The sequence below is a fragment of the Drosophila subobscura genome, chromosome J (genome assembly GCF_008121235.1).
Source record: "Drosophila subobscura isolate 14011-0131.10 chromosome J, UCBerk_Dsub_1.0, whole genome shotgun sequence".
NCBI lineage: Eukaryota > Metazoa > Arthropoda > Insecta > Diptera > Drosophilidae > Drosophila > Drosophila subobscura.
The window spans coordinates 2,304,822-2,330,566 of NC_048532.1; the positions used below are offsets into that span (position 1 = coordinate 2,304,822).

A 25,745-nucleotide genomic window follows, 5' to 3' on the forward strand; every position below is an offset into this window, starting at 1 on the left:
GTTAACGTCAGGCCCTTGTTGAGTTGATGTCCAAAATGATGCTTCGACAATAACCCACAGAGAAAAACTGGTTTGACGATCGAGAATGCACTTATGGCCCTGAGAAGAGTACCCCTTCTATTCTATAGGTTATTATATTATCTGTGGTAACCTTGAGATATGTCTATGCCTACAAGAAGCAATCACACTAATCAATAAATCAAAACTCAAAGTTTGTTTTAATTTTGATCGGATTTTTATTAGACCTTTGGGGGCTTGGCGTACTCCAGATCGGGCTGGGCCACCACCAGCTGGCTGACCTGTTTGGCGGCCACTGAAATCTGCGGCAATATGGCACCACCCTCGGGCACGAAGCCATGGTCGTCGGCCTTGTAGGTGACAGTAACTTCCTGTCCATTGGCATCAAAGTAGGAGTAGGAGCCGCTTATCTCGAGGTACTCGTTGTCCGAGCCCGGATTCCTCAGCACAGCTTCCTCTTTGCGATGGGTGCCGTCTTCGGAGAGGTAGGAAAAGTTGTAGGAGCCATCCTCGTGCTTTTCATTCGACGACTCCAAAATTGCCACGGGAGGTTGGGTGGTGGAAGTAACACGATCCACAGGAGTAGCCAAAATAACAGCCACCAGACAGAGCGCCAACGAAATGATGAGCTGTAAGGAGGTCATCAGATGAGGTAATCCTTGTAGATAAATATCTTTGGGGCGATACTTACGATCTTGAACATGTTGCTGTCTGGATGTGAAGCTGATCTTGAGTTGAGTCGTGTGCAGCCCAGACGCCTCTTTATATTGCCAAAAACTGGCGATGCTCTGCTTACCGGTTATTGACCAATGCATACTGGTACTCGTACTCGTACAATATGAATTGGCAAACATTTACTTGAAACCCGTTTTAAGAATTAATTAAAGATGAGACCCAGACCCAGACCCAGACCCATCTCCCAATCCCCATTGCAGTTCCCAATCTTATTCCCCCTCCGATTCCGATCCTAAACAATCATTTCAGCTGCAATTTGAGGCTCGTTATTAATTCTCGATCTGGTTACAGGCTCACATTGTTCTTCTTTTTGGCATTCCATGCACTTGTTTATCCCACACTCGACCTCATGTATACAAGTTGAGGTCCATGCCGATGATCATCGTAGGGGATGTCGGTTGGTGGGCCCACTCTGCTCTATTCTCTGCACTTTCGGCTCAGTGGGATGTTAATTTCAATCTTTTTGATTTTAGACCTTATCCAGAGCGGATTTTTCTCGAACATGTCGGAGATTTGGCTTTTCCATCCGCAATTGTTTACAAGAAAACTATAAACAAAGCAAACACACAGCGTCCCTCCCGCTCGGTATTGGGCTCTCACCCTCGTTCCGGATACGTTTCGTGCCCCCATTGATGTTATTTTTGGCCACTGGGCATGAGGCAGCACTAAATTCTCCAGCCTCCTTCCATGTAGTATTTGTTCCATATAGCCACATAGCTACACAGTGACGAGAGCAGAGGCCGGAGTAGTAGCAGCAGCAGCAGCCGGTCAGATGAAGATGTTGCCGGCATATGGGAGATGGATAGGGCGTGGCAGTGGCAGTGGGAGGAATGGAGGGCCAGCTACAAAATACTTAAAGGTGCCACATACGCATCGTTCGATTTTGGATACGGTTTCTTGGCATTTTGTTTATGCAACAATAAATTTTACATTTGATTATCGTTTCACTCGAAATGCTACAGAAATACCGAAGAATGCCCCGATTCGGATCTGATTTTGTTCCGTCGAGGCGGTGCGCTGCTCGAGGGTGAAAAAATTTGCCCGATTTCACGGTATAGTGAATACCGGCAATATCTGGAAAGTTTTTGGTATCAGATTTGCATACATATTTCTTTGTTCTGGCTGCGAAATAATTAATTATTAATCGAGCACAAAGAATTCAGAGCACATTTTGAGCAATTGAAATATTCGAATATGTACAATACTCGTACAGATGAATGTTTTCAGATTTAGTTTGCTTTTGAGTTCTTCGATCGAAAATTGAGCTCACAGAAGTCGTAACATTTGGAAATTTTTGGAATTCAATTGTCGGCACAATCGAATCTTTGTGTGTTGTCCCACACCATAGGAAATTGCTAATAAATATACAATGTACATAATTACTGGTTGTGGATTGGGATATGTTTGGGATTAATATAGGGAAGGTTTCCAATTGTGATGGATATCCTTATGCTATATTCACACTTCTTTGACTGAATCAACTACGTATCTATTATGTTGCAGGAAATGGTATAATATTAAGTCTTACGCGTCTTAAGGATTTTCTTCGCAAATGTGGACAAAATAAATGACATATGTGCATATGTTTTTATGTATGTATAAACATCTTGGGAGAATTCTGCATTATTCCTCGCTGTTTGTCGGCAATCTCTCTTCTCTGTGCGCGAGTGGACACACTCGAATAAATGAAAGGGAAAATTTTGAAATGTGGATGATAATGTTTGTAAATTGGCCGCAAAATCATTCGAATGCATCGTTGAAGCTGTTGACTTTGATTAGCTAGATAAAATATGTCCGCGGGGGAACTCTGTAAAGATAGATATGATGGGGGATGTACTCACCTACATATGTGGTTGTCTTCATTGAGTTAGTTGTCTGTTGGATAAACTCATAGTAAATACGCCTTTTTCCCTTTCCTGTCGTTGATCGAATAAAACGCCAGTAAGCGGAAAAAGACAAATCGACTAGAATTTAGATCTTTGTATATTTTTGTTTGTTCATATATTTAGCTGCGAAAACCTTGGACTGTTCTGAACACATGGCACTATAAGGAGGTCGGCTCTTCTGCTTCAGCGTGTTTAGAAATTGAATTAATTTAATTTGCTTCGATTGATTTATGGACCAATCGGTGCTCTGGAAAACTGTGCCAAGAGGCTGCTGCTGCTGCTGCTGCTGATCATCGCTGCCGTCTAATGATCGAGGGTCTATATTCTACATATGTACATATGTATGTATGTATATGCATATGCCATACGAAAATAGTTTTATTTTTATAACTGTGTGCTGGTTTGGTTTCTTTTTTTATGGACTTCCCCCACATACGCGATGCGACGGACGCTGACGGACAGACTAACTCAGGATGATGCCGATGCCGATGCCAATGCTGATGCTGATGCTGATGGCATCTGCCAATGCACACAGCTGTCTGCCCATGCCAAATGTACCAACGAGTTTGCTTCTTTCTGTACGCCTCTCTATAGATTCGAGTGTGAGTTTAGGCGTATGTATTTATAAAGATATCTAAGCAAGGAAGTCCTAAACCACCGAGGATAGGAATGAGATGCCTATTAAAGTGCGATTTGTTTCATGAGGCCAGCAATTAAGAACAGCATCCATCCTCTCCAAAACAAATCTCAAGACAAAGGCCGCGAAAGTGTGGGAAAATTCGCAATGAAATGCATGGCCAAGGGTGGTGCCTGTTGGCTGGCAGGGGTGGAGCTTGGGCAGCCGATGCCTTCGATTGGCCTGGTACGGTATGGTATGCGGCATGGTGTGGTGCTGGCGGTGGAATAAACAAAAATTACGACTTGCCAAATGAAATGGGCAATGCGAAAAGCGCAAAAACTTTCGTCAGTTGCCAGCAGAAAGAAAAGGAAAAAACCAAGCAAACATACACACACACACCAAATGTACAACGTGAGTGGCAGAGAGACTGTCAAAGAGACGGACGTCTACTTGCCTATATGGCTGTGTATAAGATAAATAAATAAAAATGAAAATTATGAAAAACAGGCAGCGCAAGAGCATCAGCAATAGTAGCATTCGCCAAAGGCACGAGTGGATTTTTGGATTTTTAAATATTTTTAGCCGAAAGCCAAAAACCGAATATTTTGCCAGTCGAGTGGGATATTGGAAAGATGAAAAATTATTAATGCCATGCGTGTGTGTGTTTGGTTGTGTATGCGTGTGTGTGTGTGTGTGTGTGTGGGGGGAGTGGGAGTGTGGGCTGACTTGGCAACAGTTGGAAAATGTACGCCCATTTCCTCAATGCAGACCGCCAACTGATCCTGTTCCTGTTTGCTGTTCCTATTCCTGTTCGCGTCACTTTCCTTATTCCAGAGCTACACTTTAAATATAACTTAGACTGTAGAGTCAATTCAAATTGATTCTTTTTAATATTTCGTTTTGTATCTAATGAAAATATGTGTGCAGGTGTATTGATCTTTGATTTTATTCTCTTTTTCCGAGCGAGTGGATGTACGTATAGTTAATAGCAAACCGTACAGGCTGACGCCTCGCGACGCACTGCACCTACGCTCCAAAATTTTGAAAACTCAAAGACATTTCGAAAATTCTATTCTATTCCGAAAGAAATGGGCGTGTGAGCGAGTCAAATGGAAACAGAGAGAGAGAGAGAGAGTGTATGTGAGAGAGGCGCGGTTGGGGGGAGGATAAATATACATAGATAGAGAGGGGGCGCCATTTAGAGAGAGAGGTAGAGGGAGAAGGAGATGTACATATACCTCAAGTGCAGGCAAAGCACACACGATAAGAGCGAAGGAGCCAGGCAATTTATGTTTTGCTCAGTGGCAGCAGATGGGCAGCCGCAAGAGCCCCACAGCTCGTCATAATGCTGCAGCACTTCCCCATACAAACACCCACGCCACCCTCTGGCATAGAAAAATGTTTCTAAAATCAGACAAAACAAAACCGGCAAAAAAGGGGGAGAGAATTAATTGTATGGAGAATGGAAGGAGGAGGATCGATGAGTGCAGTTCAGCATCAAAGTTCAAGCGGTTTTTCGCACTCGAGTGATTTGAGCAGAGGAAGTTATATAGTCGTAATTCAACAATCGGTTGCTTCGTCTAAACATGTCTGCGGCCACACCCAGTCATCTAGTCAGCATCCAGTCAGCACCACTCTCCATACGATACGATTTCCATTCCCGATCCCACTCGGGGCCTGAGTCTTAGTCAGCCGGTGTACGAATACGAATACGAGTACGAGTCTCTATCAGTTTGCGAGTGAAAATAAACAAATCAGAGAGGGGAAAATGCGGACTAGAAAAAGATGAAAACTCGCTTCGAATATGACCATTTTTATTCTCTAAACATTCCTGGATGTTTATGTTCTTGGATGTTCTTTCTTCCTTCTGTTTTCCACCGCCTTCCTCCATTTTGGGGCATCGTGATCGGGATGCAGCTCAAGTGCTGTGCCAGTTGGAAAAAATTATAATACGATTCTAAAACGCTTAGTTAGGACTCGCTTGCTGCGCCCCATTCCTCCTTCATCGCAGTCCCGTTCCGTTCCGTTCCGTCCATTTCCATTTACCTTTCTTTCACATTGTAAACATTTCACTTGACGCTCGGTTCTATTTTTAACACTTTTGGCCTGTGGAAAAACAGGCAATTAAGTAAAGAAAAGAGAAAATTGGAAGACACCTTCGCCTCGAGCTAATTTGTCTTTATTAATGTAAAAGTTCACGAAAATTAATGAAAAAGATACACACATATGTACATACATACATATGTACATCCATATGTACACGCTGCCTACTTTCTTGTGTGTTTCTCTTGGAGTAAGGAAAAATAGTTTAAAAACAGTCCTAAATGTCCTTGTAATATGTTAAGATCTGACCTGACAGCTTGAAATTTATATATGTAAATATCTATACTTTTTTATTCAAACAAATTTGAAATGGACTTTGTTGAGGATCATGTGGAGTCAGCGGTGCCCACAATTGAGACTGCCATCGACAGCATTTTCACCCGCCTTAAGATCATCGCCGTGGATGTGGAGAAGGTGCTGCGGGCCAAGGAGTTGCTGGCCAGCCTTCAGCGTCGCAAGACGTTCTTCTACCTGCTGGGCCAAGACGATGACGGCAGCATCGAGAATAACCACAGCGAAATGAGGCTGCTCACCTCCAAGCACTCGTTTCCGTCTATATTGAGCGGGGATGACGACTTCGACGGCGAGGAGCTGAGCGAGGATCAGTGCGGTGACTGGCAGTTCCAAGAGGAAAATCGCTGGCATAGCTACTTCTCCGGCTTCCAAGTACTCACCACGCGCCATGGCGCCGACCCCAACGAGAATCGTAAATGCGTCCAGCTGTCGGCCATGCTCGGTTGCGATCAGGAAATCAAGACCTTACTCCGTGAGTACCCTGGAGGGAGCCTTTGCATCAAGGGTACGCCCATGATGAATTTGAATCTGTTCTTAGGTAATGGCGTCCGGTGCTTTCTTCTGGATCTCTTCGCGGGCACCCAGCGCGACAATCAGTCGCTGATCGTGCAACTGCGCGAGGCAGAGATCAGCGTGTCCAAGGAATACGGCTTTCCTGTAGCCTCCACAATTTTCGTGAAGCTCTCACCACGCTTTCAGTACACTGGCTACCTCAACCCACAACACTACAAGGGTGACCTCAAGCGCGTGGAGCTGAAGAAAGGGTGCAACCTGACACTGACTGTCGACCGAGAGTTCTCCGACAGCAGTTCGTCGTCGATAATATATGTGAACGCCCGCTTCCTGCTGGGCGATGTCAAGACCTTTGACTTCATCCTCATCGGCAACGAGATTCAGTTGACGGTACACAGCGTGAATCCAGATCATCTCAACTGCTGTGTTGTCCGTGGTGGAATGCTTAGCTCATACATGCCCGTTTTGTTCCCAAAACGCTGCTCCAAGTTTCGGATTTCCTACGAGGAGCTGGAGGATCTGACATTCGCCCGCGAGGTGGGAGTCAATGTGGTAGTTTCCAACATCGTTGGCACCGCCAAGTACCTCGACAATCTGGAGAATGCCATGGGTATAATGCAGTGCGAGAATCTTCGGATGTTTGCCAGGGTGGTACTCAACGATATAAAGGGTTGCGACGGTGAACTGAACTGGGCCACCAGGCGGTACGATGGCTTCCTTGTGGAACTCGCAGAGCCAGAAGTAGTTCCCGATGTCATGCACCTGTGCCCCGATGCCGAGTGCTTCTTACAGTTGGTCCACGCGGCCAAGAAGCCGATCATCTTCGATCCCGAGATGATCCACAAGAAGAAGCTTCGAATTGACCCCACCCACTACTATTACACATTTTACTACCCGGACAAGTACCTGGTGAAAAGCCACAAAACCAAACAGTCATTCTACTTCAGCTTTCTGCAGAACGCCCTCTTCGAGAAAATACCGACCGAAGCGTTGGCAAAGGTGCCCTACTGCGACAACTCGCATACTGGCGCTGACGGCTTGGCCCGGGCCGTGGTCACCGCAGCCATGGAGGTGCATGCCGCTGCAATTGTTGTTATCGGCGTGACAGCGCGCATGGTGCAGAAGATTTCACACTTCCGGCCAGAGGCGCCCATCATCTTTGTCAGCCACATGCGCTCTGCGGAGGACTATGTGTCGCTATATTACAACGTGACCATGCTCTCGTTCCGCACCAAACAATTCCATACGCACCGTCAAAACATATTCCGCAAGGGCGTTTACGCCTTGGCCTATTTGGCCAAACGTAAGGTTGTCCGCCAGCATGACTATGTGATCTTGGTTTACAGCCACAAAGAAGGGACCACCTTTCCCGAGAAGTATATTCTCTATAAATTTGATAAATCTCATTTTGCCGAGCATATGTCCGCCTCCATGTTCCCCACGCAGCAAGATCAGCAAGAATCCACTGCGGATGCGGATGCGAACAACTAAGAGCATTTAGATATAGCATAGTATATAATTTATGTTTTGGTAAATAATCGGAATGTGGTAAGGTGTGTTTTGCTTAGAATATATGAAACAGATATAGATACACTTTTGCTACACTGATCGTCGATCGTCGATCGGCGACCATCCGTCCACACACACACACGTCTACTGTACATCAATATGTATATATGTACATAAATAACATTCGTAAGCCTACTAGGGGTATTTGCACAAGGTTCGTCCAAGAAGTACACATACATATGTATGCAGATAACATAGGCACTGAAATCGTATAGCCATCAATGCCTGCTTAAAAATGTATTTTTGTATGCTTGAAAGCATACGAGGCTAAGCCTGAGACTCAGTGCGTACTTTGCAGAGCCTTTAGTGTCACATGCTCGTAGGCAGCCTTTAGAGTTGTGTAGCAATAGCCCGCCAAGCCATTCATTTCGGCCTGGAAGTTCGGGCCACCCGTCAGGTCGTCCAGCAGGGCTAGCTCCGCCCCCAAATGGGGTACAGCTGCACGCAGCATAGTGAGCATTGTGAGCGGTATCATGTTGTCCGCATTCAGCTGGGCGGCATTGGCTGCAAGTATAATCAATGGGTATTAATAATCAAGTCGACGGGATGCGATCTAGCTAAGATGCTCACCAGACATCGCATGCTCATACGCCTCTGTTAGCAGTTGCGTGCTACGCTGTATCACAGTCAGCATATCCTGGGGACTGAACTTCTCCTGCAGTTGCTTCAAGGTCTGCACAGACTCCTCAAACTTGGGGTCCAGCATCACAGTGTAAAGGAAACTGAAATAAAGGAGGATGTGAATATGTATCTACATAGGGAGGTTCCTCACGTTCTCACCTCTCATGGCCCATCAGAGTGACAAGATCTTGGTCGTTTAGCTTCTCGGCATGGTTTAGGTTTAGCCTGTAAATCTCGTCCTTGCGGCTGTATTTGTTGGCATACAGCACAAATAGGGTGGAGTAAATGCCTTCCGATAGCACCAGCGGATACAGCAGAGTAATGTGGGAAATCACCTCCCTGCTTCCCTCCAAGTGGCAATAGTCCTCTGGCAGGGCTGGAAACATTTTTCGCACAAAGCGGTAGATGCGTCGGGAGATGGACTCCCATTCGCGCATGGCCTGCTTGGCCAGGATCGGTGTGGGTTTGACCTTCCAATATCCATAGGAGTAGTGGAAACAGTTGGCAATCCGTTCGTTCAAGGCGTGCAGCGGATGGTGGCGATCCTTGAAGGCTTGCTCCAGGTACACACGAATGGATGTGACATCCAGCTCGCTTAGCGTCGAAGCCATGCCAAAACTGGGCACCTGATCCAGTATGGCATTCGACGAGGAGCTGGTAGAGGCTATGGAGCAATCGCTACCGTTGCTGGTATGCTTGGAAACATTTTTGTTGTTGTTGTTGTTGTTGTTGTTGCTGTGGTTCATGCTACCGAAGCTTTCACTGAGCGGACTAGACTCGCGGCCCTCCCCATTGAAGCTTCCGTTCCGAACACTTCGATCCAGTTGAAAGCTAGCCAAGCTACTTGAGTCCAAGTCCTTCGTGGAGTTATGGCCCATCGAGAGCAGGCTGTCAGCTCGCTGCAGGCCTCCCTGCTTGCTGTTTAGCGCTTCTTGCGAGTGAATGCGGCGAGGCGGAAACCCGAGAAAATCCAGTGCCGAAGCAGCCTCCGCATGTAGCTTGGTCAAGGCAGTCGTTGTTGTCCTGGCCTTGGCCACTGGGGATGGCGATTTCTGAGGCAGCGGCAGACTGAGCAAAATATTATTGAAATAGTTTCCCGGCTTGGAACCTTCCCGAGCCCGCTGCTTGCTCATGTACACGGCTATGCAGTTCCAAAGCTGGGCCGTGCTAAGCGAGGGTTTTGCTGGTTTCTTGAGTGTGCTGCTAGGCACAGGGGCCACGGTGGATCCAGAGCTAGTGCTGGACGTGCAACTAGCCAGATCCGCTTCAAAGTTCTGGAACAACGAACGCCACTTGCGATTGTGATCCACGACTTGTCGGCCCAGGGAACTAAGCCACGAAGCGAGTTTTACAAAAGATGGAAATGCCTTCAAAGGGGACCCAAAGGGTCAAGGACTCACCTGGGGTACTTGGGAAAACGTCGGTTCAGCACAAGTTCTCCAGCTTGCACGCGCACCGTTTCCCAGCTGCCGCTGAGCTGGCCGAACATCTTGTTGCCAATAAGCTCGTAGTTGTCGTCGTTCTCCTCGCTGGACCCCATCGCTGATGCCCGCCCAATGCCCGCATCTCCGCTGGGCATGTAGTACTCTCCCCGGCCATTGGGTCCGTGTAGTGACAGCTCACCCTCGTAGTAGTAGTCGTTCTCGAAGATCGCCACGCCACTGCCCACTAGATCGTCGCCGGCAAAGCTGCCCTCGAAGTAATCGCCTTTATTGGTGATGCAAGTCCCGATACCCACCCGCTTGTTGTCCGCAAACATGCCCATGTACTTATCCCCGCTGATCAGGTCCTCCATGACGCCATAGCCACTGCGGGTGTTGGCCTGGTACTCGCCCACGTAGATGTAGCGGTTGTTCCGCATCATCCCATGCCCGTGAAAGAGTCCCTCGCAGAAGTTGCCCTCGTAGACTTCGCTCTCGTGCGATTCCTTGCAGTGGATCTCGTACAGGCCGTGGCCGTGGAAACGGCTTCCCTTAAAGTGGCCAACATAGAGACCCGTCGAGGGAATCACCATTTTGCCGTATCCTGCAGACAAAGTGAGGGGTGGTTATAGAGTGTACATAAGAATGCCTTGAACACACACCTTCGATTACTCCCTGGCATACTTCGCCGCAGTATACACTGCCATCGGGATACTCCAGGTAGCAGTTGCCATGAAGGACGCCCTTCCTCCAAGTGCCACACGCCTGCACTCTGGCGTACTTCGGATGCTCGCGACTGTACTCGTAGCCCGTGGAGCGAGAACTGGGCACGGGACTGCCTAAAGGTCGCCCCAGAGCGGCCACAATGCTCGACTGCAGCTGATCTAGCCAGACCTTGCGCATCTCCTGGGAACGCGTGATCACAAGAAAGCTCTTCTCGGGCGTGACCAGCTTCAGGCCAGTCTCACCCTCTGACCAGACCCATAACGTGGTCAGCGGATAGCAGTACAGCGAACTTCCTCCCAACTGGCAGAGAAAGTCAGAGAAGAGGATGAAGCTGTTGCTGGTCATGCTGAGGCCCGAGTTTGCCAATTTGAGGGGAACCAGAGCGGACGTGAGGATGACCCGTCGCTGGCTGCGTCTGAACTGCACAATGCGTGGGTTGCGATCGTTGCTGTTCCAGAAATCTTTGGTATTCACAGCCAGCTCCTGGCTAATGCAACTATGCCGCGCGAACTCCGTCCAGGCCAGGCGATGCTCGTTGTACTCGGACTGCGTCTTTATCAGAAGCTCCATGAATTGAATGAACAGTTGGTATATGCTGAATGGTTGCTGGAACAGGCGCGTCACATAGCTTTCCTCGTTGAGCTCCGCGAGGGGACTGCTGAGGCCTGCAATAGAGGCCACCGCTTCGACGAATCCGTTCACCGAGTACACGTCGCAGTAGGCCCTGGTGTAGCCCTCGAAGAGCTCTATGTATTCCTTATGATAGCAGATGAAGAGCAGATCGGCAGGCTGGACAAAGTCAGCCCGGTAGAATCCCTCCAAAGAGTGTAGCGTGACCACCAGCAGACAGAGCATCCGCTCCCAGTTGACCAGCAGCGGGCCAAGAGCACTAAGAGCCTCCAGCGAGGATTGCTGCTGCCAGATTTGTAGAGTTTGGACGGCCTGGCGGTGCTTCAGTAGAAGCTGGAGCTGCGACTGGAGGTGGCTTAGGTAGTAATGGTAGTGACGCTGGAACTGGCGTTGATTATGCAGAGTATACCCACCGGAGCACATCAGGAGACGCAACTGGTGTGGCCAGGCCGCTCCCAACTGCAGCTGGAGTAGGGTTTGGGCGTAGGTGCTCGACTGCTGCAGGTGTCGCATTGGAGGAGGCGGTTGAAGCGCCTGTATTTGTCCAGATGCATTTAACAGCAAAGTGTGGTAATCGCCACATGTGGCCTCCAGAGCAGAGTTTTGTTCTATGGGTAACGCAGCTGCCTGATCCGCTATGGTAATTTCCTTTGGGGCGCTCAAATCCTCGCCCAATTGAGCGTGGGTGTTCAGGCCCCAGTGATAGAGCCTGCCATCTAGGGTGCGGGCAACCGTGTGCTCCAGCCCCGCCGCTATGCTGCACACACCCATGCTGTCCAGTTTCTGCAGCCTGGCGACATTGGCTCGTCGAATGTGGTCCCCCGTCCCGAGCAGTCCGTTATTGGAGGCTCCGAATGTGAAGAGCTGGGTGTGCAGCAGGGCATATCCCTGGTGAAGCAAGTGCCTCGTGTTTGCGGCAATGCTGCGCACAGAGTTTCCGCTGCTCAGCGACTTGACGGAGGCGCTATCGTCTTCGGGCTCCTCCTTGTTTGCAGCCGGCAGTTGTAGCACATCATCCGCCAGGTTTTGAGGGGCCACCAGCATCACAAAATGCTCATTTCCCGCCGCCAAATCCAGCAGCTCCTTTCCCTCTTCATAGAGTCGCATGTGGCGAGGCTGCAGCTCCGCCTTGAAGACCTCCCCGCAACTGCCCATCACATACGTCTCGCCGCTGGCACTCACAAAGACGACGCCCTGGGCAGAGCAGCAGACGCGACGTATTCGGACGCCTTCGTCGAGAATCTCCAGGGGGTCGAAACTAAGCGTCTGCCAGGCATGCGGGTGGCGCAGGTCTCTGTCCAGCCCGAAACCAGTGATGAGTTGGCGCAGCACGGAACCATTGGTGAGCACCACGAACAGCTCCAGGCTGCCGCTGCAGTAGTCCACATCGACAGCATCCGTACGTATAAGGGTCAGATCCAGCGTGCTCCGGTTTGACTGCAACTGGCCCGCGTAGAGCGATTGGTCTGTTGTCAACAGGAGAACACCGCCGCGGTCAGCAGCGCCTGTGCGACAGATCCGCAACGCGGGCGGTCGTGCCAGTGGTGGCACTCCCTTCCAGTGGAGTTGCAGAGCTTTGCCGTCGTGATAGATAACGAAGGATTCGTCATCGCCAGGGGTTACAGCTACCTTGTCAATGACCGCACTGCACATAGCACTCGTCGCTTTTGTTGTTGCTGGATTTGGCCAGGGCCAAAGTTTTGTAACACGACGCAATTGCACGAAACGGTTGAAAGCTATTTACATATGCTGCACGCGCATTGGGATTTGCTATGCACTCAATTCATGGCTGTCGAACATTCTACGCTCTTAACTCGGACGCACCTTTCCTTGCCAGAATCTTGAAGGAGAGTTTTCGTATCGGATTGCCAATTACTAACAATTGTTCATGTTTTTGTGATGGTTTTTAGAGTGCAGTGTGCCCGCACACCGAGAATACCAAAATAATACTTCAAAACTATGGCAATTAGCACTGCCAGAACAATCTATAACCAGAATTTATGTGCAATTATTAAAATTCGCATAGCGACTGACTTATAATCTTATAGTCTTATAATTATAATATAATTTTAATTATATATATATTTTTTTTTTATATTTAATCGCTACAGCGAGATTGGTTGGTCGCAGAGATGAGTCCGCATTGACCAGGTACTTCAGTTTTGTGTTGAATATTATAAAAAAGTTACTGAAAATTTTGAACTCAAAGAAGAGTTGTTTGCCGAACGAACACTAGAAATAGAATGAATTATATATTTTACAGATTTAAAATGAAACAGTTAGACCATTTTTGTGTGGTTTCTTCTAACTGGCATTTTCCCAGCTCGATCGAAAACTAACACTTGTCATCGCTTAAAATTTGAAATGTAATCAGTTAACAATTATCTTTGTAGAAAAAACATAGAACAGTGAAACCGTAGAGCACTCACTTGGCCCGCTTTGGTTCTATGAGAGACCGGCACGTTGTCGAGTCTGTCACTCGCCAGCCCGATGCCTTCCTTATGTAGAACGTCCGCTGCCTCGTTTCCTTGAAATGCCCTGGTGCCTGGGGAGCCCAGTAGATCCGCACTGACTTTGTCGTACTTAGTGTATTTAGTGCCTTCTTGGTCGCCAGGACACTTCTGGAAGTGACCGCGGAGCGGACGACTGCATGGATCTTACCGCCATTTGGCTGTGACCCCATCGTGTGTTCCTGCTATATGCAAGCGACCTCTGCTGCTTTCTTGTTAGCGAAAACTGCCTGGAATATGCTTACATGTCCGCCTTATATCAGGGCACTAACCAAATAGTATTATACTATAGTATTATACTATTTGGTTGGTGATCAGGGTTTGTGTTTGTCTGGTTACTGTTTAAAAAGAGGGGCTCTAATGGGGTTAAGTTCGCTTTGCCCTCGGTATATTTACAGTATGTTTTAACGTTCGGTATATTCGTATGCGTCAGACTGTTCCAATAAATGCGCGGTCACACTGATCGCAGCCATCAGCAGCTGTTTATTCTGTGTTTTTTTTCGTTTATTATCAAAATGTAGTTTTGTGGTAATTGTTTCGTGCTGCTCTTAGCTTAACTACATGATACTGTTTGAGGACAAATAAATCCAACGAATCCTTCCATCCTCAGCCACAGAATCAACTAAATCAGGTAAGAGTCCGCCCTCAAAACCCTTCTTTGGCCATGAAACCACCCACCCAAAAATAAATTTTCAGCACCGCAATGGACTGCAATGGGGCTGCTACTGCTGTGTTGGCTGATGATTCCGGCCATTTCAGTTGCACCAGCGATGAGGGAAACAGAACCAGCCTCATAAGCGACTTACAGCAAGGCAGGGTCGGCGGCTGCGACCAGGAGCCGGAGAAGTCAATGTTTCTTGTTCGGCAGGAGCTGCTTAAATCGCGCAGCGAAATCGAGCGGCTTGCGAAGTCTGAGCAGTGGTACAAACAGGAACTAAAGTCACAGAAACACGGTCGTCTGGAGACGCTGGAGCGGCTGTATGCCCAGGAGCGCAAATATCTTCTGGAGAATCAGAAACTGCAGCAGGAATCAATGCGACTGCATGCCAAGTGTGCTTCGCTGGAAAGGCAGCAAGAATTCGGGCAACCATTGTCTCTCGGTTCGTCTACATTTTACACCGAAGATGGCAATTGTGGGAACATTTTCGAAGCACAGCAGCAAGAAGCGCTCCTCGTCGACCAGCGCCAGTTAATTGATGTGCTCCGTAAGCAAAAAAAGATGCTCCTGGAGGATATACAACGTCTGAGTATAGAGCACGACGAAAAGCTGATGCAGCTGCAGCAAGCCTTGGTCGGAATGGAGCTGGAAAGCAAACACATGACGGTAAAATGTAAGCAGCTGCTGGACGAGAAAAGCAAACTCGAGTATCATTTGGAGCTGAGGGCAACTGCCCTGCGCGGTGTTACAGCCGAGAGGGAGCAGCTGCGTCAAGTAATTGCTGAGCTAAATGATACATTGCTGACGCAAGAGCGATTGCTGGCCCTAAAGGAGCAGGAATTCCTAGATCTCAAGCAGTTTTACCAGCAGAAGTTGAGCAAGGAAACCAGCATAGATGTTATGCACACATACAGCCTAAAATTTCACGAGGAGATCAACTGCAAGACCAGTGAGATAGCGACTCTGAAAAATTCACTGAACGAGCTTCAATCGGAGTTGATGGTCATGTCCCAACTGAAGGCCAAGAATGAGGAGCAGCAGCGACAGTTGGAGCAATTGCAGTTTACTGTGCAGGCTCAGTTATTGGAGCAAGAGCAACTGAAGCAAAGTGATGGCCTGAAGCTAGATCAAGTGCAGAAACTAACTACTTCTCTTGACGCCCTGCATCTGGAAAAAGCAACCCTCAGCGAAAGTCTCATGGAGGCACTTAATACATTGAAAAACCTGGAGCAGGAAGTGCATCGACTGCACAGACAATATGCCGAAATGTGCTCGAAGTGCGAAGACACCAAACTGCAGCTGGAACTAGAGAAAATCGGTCTGGCCAGGCTGAGACAGGAAAGTTCTTTAAGAGAAAGCGCCCTGAGTGAGAAACTGCGGGACTACGCAGATCAGTGTCTCCGGCTGGGAGAAGCCATGGTGAAAGCAGAGGCCAGACTAGATAGCCAATCGGCACATGCACAGAAATGGAAAGAGCAGCTAAAAAAGATGGACCAGGAGAAGGAGAAAGTACAAGTGAATTGTCAAAGCCAGGGCATGCAAACTGAGACCATTGACCCAGTGCTGATACAACGCATTGAGGTGTTGGAGAGGCACCTAGCAGAAGTCAAATCCCAGAAAATGCAAACTGTTTCACTGCTCCAGAAGCTTCTCCAGCAACAGGATGCGAAGATCAAGAGCACATCGGAAATGGAAGCAGATTGGCGTCAGCTTCTGGAGGCCTTGCAAGCCACTCAACAAATAGAGCAAGAAATGCGACTACAACTTCAACAAAAAACGGTCGAGCTGGATAAGCTGAATGAACTCTTTGCCAGACAAAATGAAGAGCTACAAAATCTGCAACAGCTAAGCCTGGCCAAGGACCAGGAGAATCGCTTGGAGCTGGAGCTGCTGAAAGAAAAATTCCAAGAGAACTTGCAGATACACTCTGCTGATTCGATGAGCATACAGCGGCTACAAGGTCAGGTGAAAGGTTTACTCGAAGAGCGCGAGCATAGCACGCGACAGGAGCACAAGGCAGTGGTCTGCCTGCGCTCTCTAGTACAAGTGCTCGAAATGGAGACAGGCAGAAAGCTGCAGAGTTGCAAAAATTGGCCGCAGCTGGCCAAGCTTTTACGCAAAGAATTGCAAAACGGTAGACTATCCCAGAGGATTGCTGAACAGCTTCCAAAAATCAAACTAAAGCTGGCGGAGGTCACTGAAATACACGAGCAGGATCTGGTCAGGATCAAGGTGAAGTCTTGCAGCTACGCTAAAATTTGAATAAATTACATTTATATTTGCACAGATGCTGGAGACAAGGTTGGTCGCGGAATGTGCAAGCTTTGAAGCATCAGACTCGGGAAAATCCACGGCCAGCACAACGCCCCTTGAACCCGCCCATGAAATTGCCAATCTGATCGATGACTACAAAAAGGTACCGATCTTCTGTGCATAATTCGGCTCTCGATTTATTCCCCCGTGTTCCCTGCAGCTCGTACAGCAAACCGCCAAGGAGACGGGTCGCCCACGTAACAGCTACATCCTGGATCTGATCGAGCGAAGTCAACGTTGCCAGCCAAATTTGTGTCAATTATACGAGGGCGTTGCCGCCTGTCGCTCCGATATGCGGCAGCTGAACATGCTGCTCGCTGCTGCTGCTGGCCCAGAGCAGGCTAGAGAGGTCATGCCCTCGCTGATGGAAGAGCTGCGCGCAGTGTCAGACCATTCTTATACAGACGAATGACATTCTCTGCAATTCTCTGACATTCTCAAACCTGTCAACTTTTCATACACGGTACTCGAAGAGTAAAGGAGCTGGAGCTCGCCTTTGCGTCGTTTCTTTTTCTACTAGGGACTCCATTTTAGAATTATCTGGCCAAAAACACTTAGATACTTAATTTGGCTTACTGTGTTTATATTTATACTAGTCTCGAGAACCTTTTAAGATTCTAATCACTAAAATTGAGTTAAATATGTATATATATATTTGTATATTTGAGTTGTTTATTGTTGTCGTTTAATTTATTTATTACGAATTTCCGTTAACATACAAATACATTTTTTTTTAGTTTCTATCAAATTGCAAATTAGGTGTAGAAACTCGAATAAACATATACATATACAGCTTACACAATTATCTACTAACACATTTAATCACCCTTTTGTATGTTTCAACGTGGTATATCTTTAGTCGATAAATATTTAAATACATATAAATCATACTGGCATATCATAAGTATGTCAAAAAATAAACATTACCATATAATTCTGTCTCAATATTTTATTGAAAGGTAACTAACACTACCCGACACCTGTTTTCGGCTTCGAACCAAAGCAACTTTTTATTCCCGATACTCGAAGAGTAAATAGGGTATGTTTGTGCTAAGAAAACGTTTCCGGCCACATAAAGTATATATGTATTTACATATGTATGTATGTATATTCTTGATCAGCATCAATAGCCGAGTTTATGTCTATCCTTCTGTCTGTCCGTCTGTCCGTCTTGTTGGTCGGCTAGTTCTCAGGGACTATAAGAGCTAGAGACAGCGAATTTTGCCTCCAGACTGCTGTGATATCACACTGATACAAGTGTATTTTATAAATTAGCCCCGCCCTCTTCCTAGACCACAAAAGGCGAAAATCTGCTGTGTCTACAATTTTGAGATAAGAGAAATCTAAAATCCGTAGGTATCTGTCAGATCACCGAATTGGGATTATATTGGATCATTATTTTAGCCAGAATGAAACAAAATTTATTTTTAGTGGCTTCCCCCACCCCGTGGGGGTGCTTCATGTGCAGTGTGCGTCAATGAGGGAGGGTGGTGAGCAAAAACGGCGTGTTGGCGGGTGAAGTGATGTATGTTATTATGGTGAAAAAATGTAAAATGTAAAATTTGAAGAAAAAACACTAAGATACAGATATACTGACTGAGTACCGGGTATAAAAGCTGTGACGCGTGCGAAGGGTCTCACACGCTCCTACTAGTTTTGTGTATGTACGTTCCACACACACGAAATAAATATCAATTTTCAGGCAGGAAGTTTTCAGACTGCTGTAGAAAAAACAATATTGTCAGGAATTTGCTATATACATACGTACATACAAACATATATCGTTGAAGCGTGGAACGTAACTAAAACAGGCTGACGATTAAGCTGTGTTTTGTAAACGGTGTCAGTTTGAAATTTCAACTGAAACTTCTTCCTTCCTTTTTCTTCCATTTTTCACTTTTCACTCCAGGAAATATTTTAAACTATATTTTCCTGAAGTGCCAACCAGCCAACCAGTCTAAAGGCGGGTATCAAGCACCACAAAAATAAAAATTCCTGCCAAACTTCATATAAAACGAGAAGGGACGTGTGAGACGCTTCTTACGCGTCACAACTTTTATACCCGGCACTCAGTACTACATCTGCAACTTAGCGGTTATTTGTCATATTTTACATTTTTTCTTCATCTGTCATCTACATCAACAACACTGCCCACGCCAACACGCTCCTTTAGCTCGCCACCCTCCCCTAGAGCCAAAAACTGCAGAGTCAGGGCAGAGGCAGCGGCAGTGGCAGAGACGTGTCAGGGGTAGAGGCCATAAACAGCGCGAAGCAGAGTGTGAATGCTGCGGGACGGGGTGGGTTTGGCCACTGAAAATTAATTTCTTCATTGTGGCTATAATAATGATCCAATCAAATCCAAATTTGGTGATCTGATAGATATGGTCACTCCCTACGGAACGGCGTTTTTAGTTTTCTGTTATCTTCAAAATTGTAGATTTAAGAGGTTTTCGCCCTTTTGCGGGGGCCGAAGGGGGCGGGGCTCATTTTTGAAATACACTGGTTTCAGTGTGAGCATACAGCAGTCTGGTGCCAAAATTTGGTGGCTCTAGCTCTTATAGTCTCTGAGAACTAGCCGACAAACAAGACGGACGGACGAACGGACGGACAGGCAGACATGGCTCAATCGACTCGGCTATTGATGCTGATCAAGAATATATTTACTTTATGGGGTCGGAAACGTTTCCTTCTGTGCGTTACATACATTCACTTTGTGCACAAATACAATATACCCTATTTACTCTTCGAGTACCGGGTATAAAAACTGAGCCAACAATTTTTGGTTCGACTTTATGTTTCTTGAGTATCCAGCAACGTTAACAAAATCCACAGATTCTTATCGATCTATCGATACGAAGTGCGTTTGTGGACTGAGAGAACAGCTGGTGCACAGGCGAGAAATATTTGGTTTTCAATTAATTCTGGTGTGTATTTTACGAAATGGAGGAAACAATTGCGTTGCTGTCGAAATAAGCACCTCTACGTTTGTCGACAGCCCTGTATGCAGCCCCGATACATGCTCCAGTCCTGTCCCAAACTAATTTGAAGAGATCTCTATGGCTGCTTGCTCGGATGATAATACCTGGCTCACAGAAGGTGACGTTGAGGAAAGCTCGTCGACATCTTATTCATATGTAAGTACTTTTAAATAGTTTATTATAACAGTAATTTATAGTCAGAGGCTTCAAACAGGCGTAATGCGGAAGAACAGACGTCATCGACTACTGATGGCCTCAAAAATAAAAAGAAGACCAGGGCGGTCTTCCCTTTTTGGGATGAGCTACTGGGTAAGCTGCCGGAGGATGTAGCACTAGCAACCGAGGTGGAGATAACAAATCTGCTGTTCTCGAAGGGCCAGCAGCATGTCAAGAAGGAGCTGCCATCCGATTAAGCCCATTATATATGTATATTTAAAATGTATTTGTTTATTATTGTCGTTGGGATTTTGGGATTTGGGATAGTCCTGGACACGACCACAAAAAGACTCAACATCAGGTTTTGCTGGGCTTTCAATTAATAGGCTTTCAACCGTGGCGCCCTTGACGGGTTCTGCACCATATTCTGAAAGTATGAGATATTATTTATAACAAAACTCGCATCATTTTGAAACCTTCCCTGCACGTAAGGGTTCAGCCAAGAAGAGTCAGAGTCAATTGTTTGCCTTTTTTAATTATAATTGCACTTTTCACAATTTTCACTGTTTACAAAAAACAGCTGATTCGTCAGCCTGTTTTAGTTACGTTCCACACAAACGAAATAAATAGCAAATTTTTGGCTAAAATTTTTCGCTGTGCTGGATACTCGCTTAATAATTGTCAACCAAATGTTTTGGGCCTGTGCACCAGCTGTTCTCTCAGTCTCTCTCTCACACACATACTTCGTATCGATATATCAATAAGAATCTGTGGATTTCGTTAACGTTGCTGGATACTCAGCAAACGAAAAGTCACACGAAAAGTTTCTGGTTGTTTTTTATACCCGGTACTCGAAGAGTAAATAGGGTATATTGTATTTGTGCACAAAGTGAATGTATGTAACGCACAGAAGGAAACGTTTCCGACCCCATAAAGTATATATATTCTTGATCAGCATCAATAGCCGAGTCGATTGAGCCATGTCTGTCTGTCCGTCCGTCTGTCCTTCTGTCCGTCCGTCTTGTTGAGCGTCTGGATCTCAGAGACCATAAAAGCTAGAGCCACCAAATTTTGTATCCAGACTTCTGTATGCTCACACTGTTACAAGTGTATTTCAAAAATGAGCCACGCCCTCTTCCGCCCCCGCAAAAGGGCGAAAACCTCCCAAATCTACAATTTTAAAGATAAAAGAAAACTAAAAACGCCATTCCGTAGGGAATGACCATATCTATCTGATCACCAAATTGGGATCCGATTGGATCATTATTATGGCCACAATGAAGAAATTAAGTTGCAGTGGCTAGACCCACCCTGTCCAGCAGCTTTTGTTGCTTTTACACATTCTCTCATTCACACTCTGCTTCGCGCAGTGGCAGAGGCCTCTTGCCCTGACACGTCTCTGACTCATCCTCTGCCACGACTCTGCCGCTGCCTCTGCCCTGACTCTGCAGTGTGTGTCTCTAGGGGAGGGTGGCGAGCTAAAGGAGCGTGTTGGCGTGAGTAGTGTTGTTGATGTAGATGACAGATGAAGAGAAAATGTAAAATTTGACAAATAACCGCTAAGGTGCAGATGTAGTACTGAGTACCGGGTATAAGAGTTGTGACGCGGCTTAAGACGCGTCTCACAACGTTCCTCCTCGTTTTATATGAAGTTTGGCAGGAATTTTTTTTTCGCGGTGCCCGCCTTTACTTTTTTTTTTTTTTAGTATAATCGCTACAGCGAAATTGGTTGGTCGCAGACGATGAGTCCGCATTGACCAGGTACAAATGTTACTAAAAATTATGAACTCAAAAAAGAGTTGTTTGCCGAACGAACACTAGAAATGGAATGCCCGCCTATACTCAACAAACGAAAAGGCAAGCGAAACATTCTGGAGCAGTTATTTGTAAATGAAGTTTGACAGGAATGGTGCTGGATACCCGGTTTTACTGCTCATTAAAATCTATGGAGAGATGGCTAAGCTAAAATTGTTTTTTCGACTTTTCCTGGGTTTTAAAAGTCAAAATTTCTCAAATATAACGAAAAAATTCCCAAAATTTGAATTTAGCACCAGTCAGGTAGGTCGTTAAGAGGTGTATAGTAAGTATCGTTTAATTCACTTTTAAAACGATTAGCTTTTCCAACCAGCTTGTACTTTTAGGCCGCCCTTCCGTGTAGCTGCCCTCTAAAAAGCTCGAAATCAAATCATCATAGTTGACCACCAAGTGTAATGGGAATTCTTAAAAGATTGTAAATCGGTTTTGTGGCTACATCTTCAGTCAGAGACGTCGACAACTTGGAAAATATTTATTCGAATATATTAAACGAAGCCTGGCATTGTCAACGCCTTGACTAGAACAAGCGGAACCGCGTTGGACTCGACCCTAGCAACGAGAGGCAACCCACTTGGGTATTGATAAATGCGTCGAAAACTAAGCGACCGCCCAGCGGACTTGCCGCCTCTCGCACTCCCTGGTACTCCGCACATCGCGAACCTAATGCGGCTGCCCCCCGCAGCCAGCACCCAATGAGGACCAATCGACCACAATCGCTGGCCAAATTCAATTGGCGCAATTTTTCATCTGTGGGCTCCAAGGGACCCGATCCGGCATCTGGCGGATCCTTTTGGCCTGCGGCTGCTGTCTATTCTATTGTTGACCGTGCTCTAGGGGTCTGGTCTGGTTGGTTCTGGCAATTGTTCTCGGCTCTGGCTATGGAGCTGGCCTGGGCTCAAGGTTGTTTATTTTGAAAAATCGCCATCACCATCCCCATCGTGAACTGTGCCGACGGCAGGGGATTTAATTCTATGCTGGACATTTATAAATTGCATTCAATTTATACACAACACGAAAGCGTGATTTTTAAATTTTTACAATCTGGCGAATAATAGATCAGCGTCGTATTATGGCACAGGGCCCGCTCCAATGGTCGGTCTCAGTTTTGGATATTATACGTAGGGCATGAAGCTGATACGAGAATCGGATGATTCAAAATAAATTCAATAAAATCTCATTCGGATATTTCCATAGTACAATTTAAACGAGTAGGAACGTGTGAGACGCTTCTTACGCGTCACAACTTTTATGACCCGCACTCAGTCTGTATTGTATTTTATTCTTTTTAATACACAGTACTCGAAGAGTAAATAGGGTAAACTGTATTGGGGGGGAAAAGTGGATGCATGTAACGCATAGAAGGAAACGTTTCCGACCCCATAAGCATCAATTACCGATTCGATAAAGCCATGTCACTTTGTCCGTCCGTCCGTCCGTCTTGTTGAGCGCCTGTCCATGTAGAAAAAACTATTTCTATCAGATCAGCGAGGTGGGATTAGATTGGATCATAATTATAGCCAGAATGAAGAAATTAATTTGGAGTTGGGTGTGTTGGTGATGCAGATGACACATGTAGAAAAAATGTAAAATGTAAAGTTCGGAAAAAGCATGAGGTTAAATTTATATTTACATAGGCATGTTTCACACTAAGGTTACATAAATAAATACATATGAATAGGACTGAGTATCGTGTACAAAAGTTGTGACGCGTGCGAAGCATCTCACAAGCGTCTCTACTCGTCTTACTTATATTTATTCTTAAAATGTAGGTTCTTCCTTTCGATTCTCCTTAAAAACGTTCCTTAACTACTTCCAGAATCATGTCCCTCCAAGAGTATCATTTGATTCGATGAGAGTGTTTTTTGTTGTACTTTTTCTTGGGCTTTTCGATTTTGGTTTCGGTTCTTGTTCTGGCTCTGTTCGGGCTATTGAGCAGGTCGCACATTAAAGAAATAGCTCCTGAGGTGGGTTGGGGGTCTTGGGGAGAGAAGATTGTTCTGGCCAAAAAAAAGGTATAAGCATTTAATTATCACCAAACGATTGATGCGGTCGCATGGAAGTTCGCACAACCGGCAGACGATGTCGATGGGTCGTACGTCTGTCTATCTGTCTGTCTGTCTGTCTGTCTGTCTGTCGGTGAATACAATCCTCCTTAGGTCGGATCCAGTTCTAGTCCCAAATTGCAAATGCAACTTGTTAACCTTGAAAACTTAGCTGACAAACAGACGGAGCCGGACAAGAGCTGCCGGAGCCCCACAAGAACCCAGACCCCAGGGCCAGAACAGTATGAGGCATTTAGTCAGCCGTCGTCGTCATCGTTGCTGTTGCTGTAGCAGTTCTTGGTGTCCGTCTACGTCTACCGATCACTCGTTTGTCTAGCTAGCCCCGTTCCCATCCCATTGCACCCAAAGCGCTCCTCTGGCCCACCATATTGAATAATGCGTTTATGGCCAGATGAATGACACTTCATACAAGCGACCTGTCCGTCCCTCAGTCCCTCGTCCCTCGGTCTCCCATCCTCAGACACAGCCAACTCCTGACTGCTTCTGAATCTGCTGTGGCTGCTGCCTCCTGGTGGTGCATATTTCATGCGTAAACTTTGGCTGAGGGACTCACAATTATTCGTCATTTGTGCCGGGGCAATGTCAGTGTTGGGTTTAAAAGAAATTCGTTTAAATTGTCAATTGTCTGGGGTCCGACTGAGACCTCCCCCTGCTCCTAGTGGAACTGGTTTCCACTGGCCTCTCCTAATGAGGCACATGAACAAAAAGAAAGAAGGAGGTACGATAATCGAGGAACGGGCCCAGACCCAGACCTAGACCCAGACACAGACCTAAGCCCGAATCCGAGCCCTTTTAGCATTCTGACTGTGATGGTTGGTGGCCCCAATATTGGCTTTCGGGCTGGGTCCCTCGATGCGTTTGCAGTTAGCCGGCAAACTACATTAAACTCTAGTAAACTCAAGCCAACTCATCTTACCCACATACTAGTACGATCCTCGTACACACAGCACGTTTAGTGCCCTGCTATTGGTACCGATACCCATAGCTATACCTATACATATGTATGTATATACCCACACCCATCACCATCAACATTTCCATTCTGATTTGGTTTGAGATTCGGATGCGGATCGGATCCTGCTTACTGGGTGTTGCAATGTCATTCCCTGCATTTTATGCACTCACCACAAAGGGAGGGAGAGCCCGGGCCATAAATAAACTTGTATCTTCAAGATAGAAATAGTCGTAAAAATCAGCAAATAACCCCGAACCCCCAGCTAAACCTCGTGAGAGCTTTTAGCTGTGGCCAGCTCGAACCGAATCCGAACTGAACAGAACAGAACAGAACTTAGCAGAACGAATCATCAAGCTGAAAGAGAGGCCCAGACCCAGACCCAGGAAGGCTAAGCCATGTCGGGCCCAGCCATTTGGAGCAACTCGGAAACATGTGTAAGTTGCAATATTAAATTTTATATTTAGCGCACGACTTTGTGTTCTTTATTCTCCCCCTACTTCGATTTTGCATACAATGCGCAGTGCAGAGCCCGAACCCCGAAGATGATTTGAAGATGCCCGTACGAGATCGTGATTGAAGCCCCTAAGTATGAAGCCAACATTCGCAGTCATTAGAAGGTCTATGTGCTTTATGGCACTTTAAAAAATATCTCTGGCCAGCCCATCCAAATAAAGATCTAAGCTAGTTAATTAAATGATTTCCTTTCCCCAATAATCCTTAATTCAATTGGATCCACTGCACAGCTCGCATTCAATTTCGCATTCGAAGTATTAACAAACTGCTCTCGCAATCAATCTCTGTGCCACATGGAGAGCCATTTAATTTTCAAATTACGCATTTCTCTTTCCATATTGTTTGATTTAAATGCATTTTCATAAAAATGTTATTATCATTCCTAACAAGCCTCCTTGCTATCTGGATACCTTGCTGACCACAAGTCTCTGACTGACCTTTCTTTACACATAAATAATAATTATCATGCACAATTTTCCTCTTACTATGCACCCCTCTCTCCTTGGGTATAACCATATGAGTCCGAGATGATGAAACATCTCAATGAACTTGTAATAAACAACAATCTTCCATCTAACGCTGCTGGAACACGTTGACCCAATTTATTTCAATTCAATTCAAAAAATCCTGAAGCATTTAAAGACCAACA

At 46.2% G+C, this 25,745-nt stretch overlaps 4 protein-coding genes across 4 annotated transcripts; 2 read left to right on the forward strand and 2 right to left on the reverse strand.

Annotated features, from left to right (window-relative positions):
• Positions 1-212: 212 nt before the first annotated feature.
• LOC117893926 (endocuticle structural glycoprotein ABD-5) lies at positions 213-813 on the reverse strand. Its single transcript, XM_034800709.1, has 2 exons — positions 710-813; positions 213-647 (listed from the first exon to the last, which is right to left on the reverse strand). The coding sequence occupies exons 1-2, from the start codon at positions 719-721 to the stop codon at positions 240-242; spliced, it is 420 nt and encodes a 139-aa protein (XP_034656600.1). The 5' UTR covers positions 722-813; the 3' UTR covers positions 213-239.
• Positions 814-5,651: 4,838 nt separating this feature from the next.
• Positions 5,652-7,755, forward strand: LOC117893311 (pyruvate kinase). The gene is made up of 2 exons (XM_034799899.1): positions 5,652-6,127; positions 6,194-7,755. Exons 1-2 carry the CDS (start codon positions 5,671-5,673, stop codon positions 7,657-7,659), a joined length of 1,923 nt encoding a protein of 640 aa, XP_034655790.1. The 5' UTR covers positions 5,652-5,670; the 3' UTR covers positions 7,660-7,755.
• Positions 7,677-13,065, reverse strand: LOC117893310 (alsin homolog). Its single transcript, XM_034799898.1, has 5 exons — positions 10,442-13,065; positions 9,759-10,383; positions 8,518-9,687; positions 8,308-8,459; positions 7,677-8,241 (listed from the first exon to the last, which is right to left on the reverse strand). The coding sequence occupies exons 1-5, from the start codon at positions 12,786-12,788 to the stop codon at positions 8,018-8,020; spliced, it is 4,518 nt and encodes a 1,505-aa protein (XP_034655789.1). The 5' UTR covers positions 12,789-13,065; the 3' UTR covers positions 7,677-8,017.
• Positions 13,066-14,104: 1,039 nt separating this feature from the next.
• Positions 14,105-17,249, forward strand: LOC117894231 (A-kinase anchor protein 9). The gene is made up of 4 exons (XM_034801149.1): positions 14,105-14,276; positions 14,342-16,535; positions 16,591-16,719; positions 16,777-17,249. The coding sequence occupies exons 2-4, from the start codon at positions 14,349-14,351 to the stop codon at positions 17,026-17,028; spliced, it is 2,568 nt and encodes an 855-aa protein (XP_034657040.1). The 5' UTR covers positions 14,105-14,276; positions 14,342-14,348; the 3' UTR covers positions 17,029-17,249.
• Positions 17,250-25,745: the final 8,496 nt, after the last annotated feature.

Coding starts and splice junctions, on each gene's coding strand:
- LOC117893311 (XM_034799899.1), top strand. CDS start 5,671: ATGGACTTTGTTGAGGATCATGTGGAGTCAGCGGTGCCCACAATTGAG. Junction 6,128..6,193: donor GGAAATCAAGACCTTACTCC/GTGAGTACCCTG, acceptor ATCTGTTCTTAG/GTAATGGCGTCCGGTGCTTT.
- LOC117893310 (XM_034799898.1), bottom strand. CDS start 12,788: ATGTGCAGTGCGGTCATTGACAAGGTAGCTGTAACCCCTGGCGATGAC. Junction 9,688..9,758: donor CGTTTTCCCAAGTACCCCAG/GTGAGTCCTTGA, acceptor TTCGTGGCTTAG/TTCCCTGGGCCGACAAGTCG. Junction 8,242..8,307: donor GTATGAGCATGCGATGTCTG/GTGAGCATCTTA, acceptor TTATACTTGCAG/CCAATGCCGCCCAGCTGAAT.
- LOC117894231 (XM_034801149.1), top strand. CDS start 14,349: ATGGACTGCAATGGGGCTGCTACTGCTGTGTTGGCTGATGATTCCGGC. Junction 16,536..16,590: donor AGGATCTGGTCAGGATCAAG/GTGAAGTCTTGC, acceptor ATATTTGCACAG/ATGCTGGAGACAAGGTTGGT. Junction 16,720..16,776: donor TGATCGATGACTACAAAAAG/GTACCGATCTTC, acceptor TGTTCCCTGCAG/CTCGTACAGCAAACCGCCAA.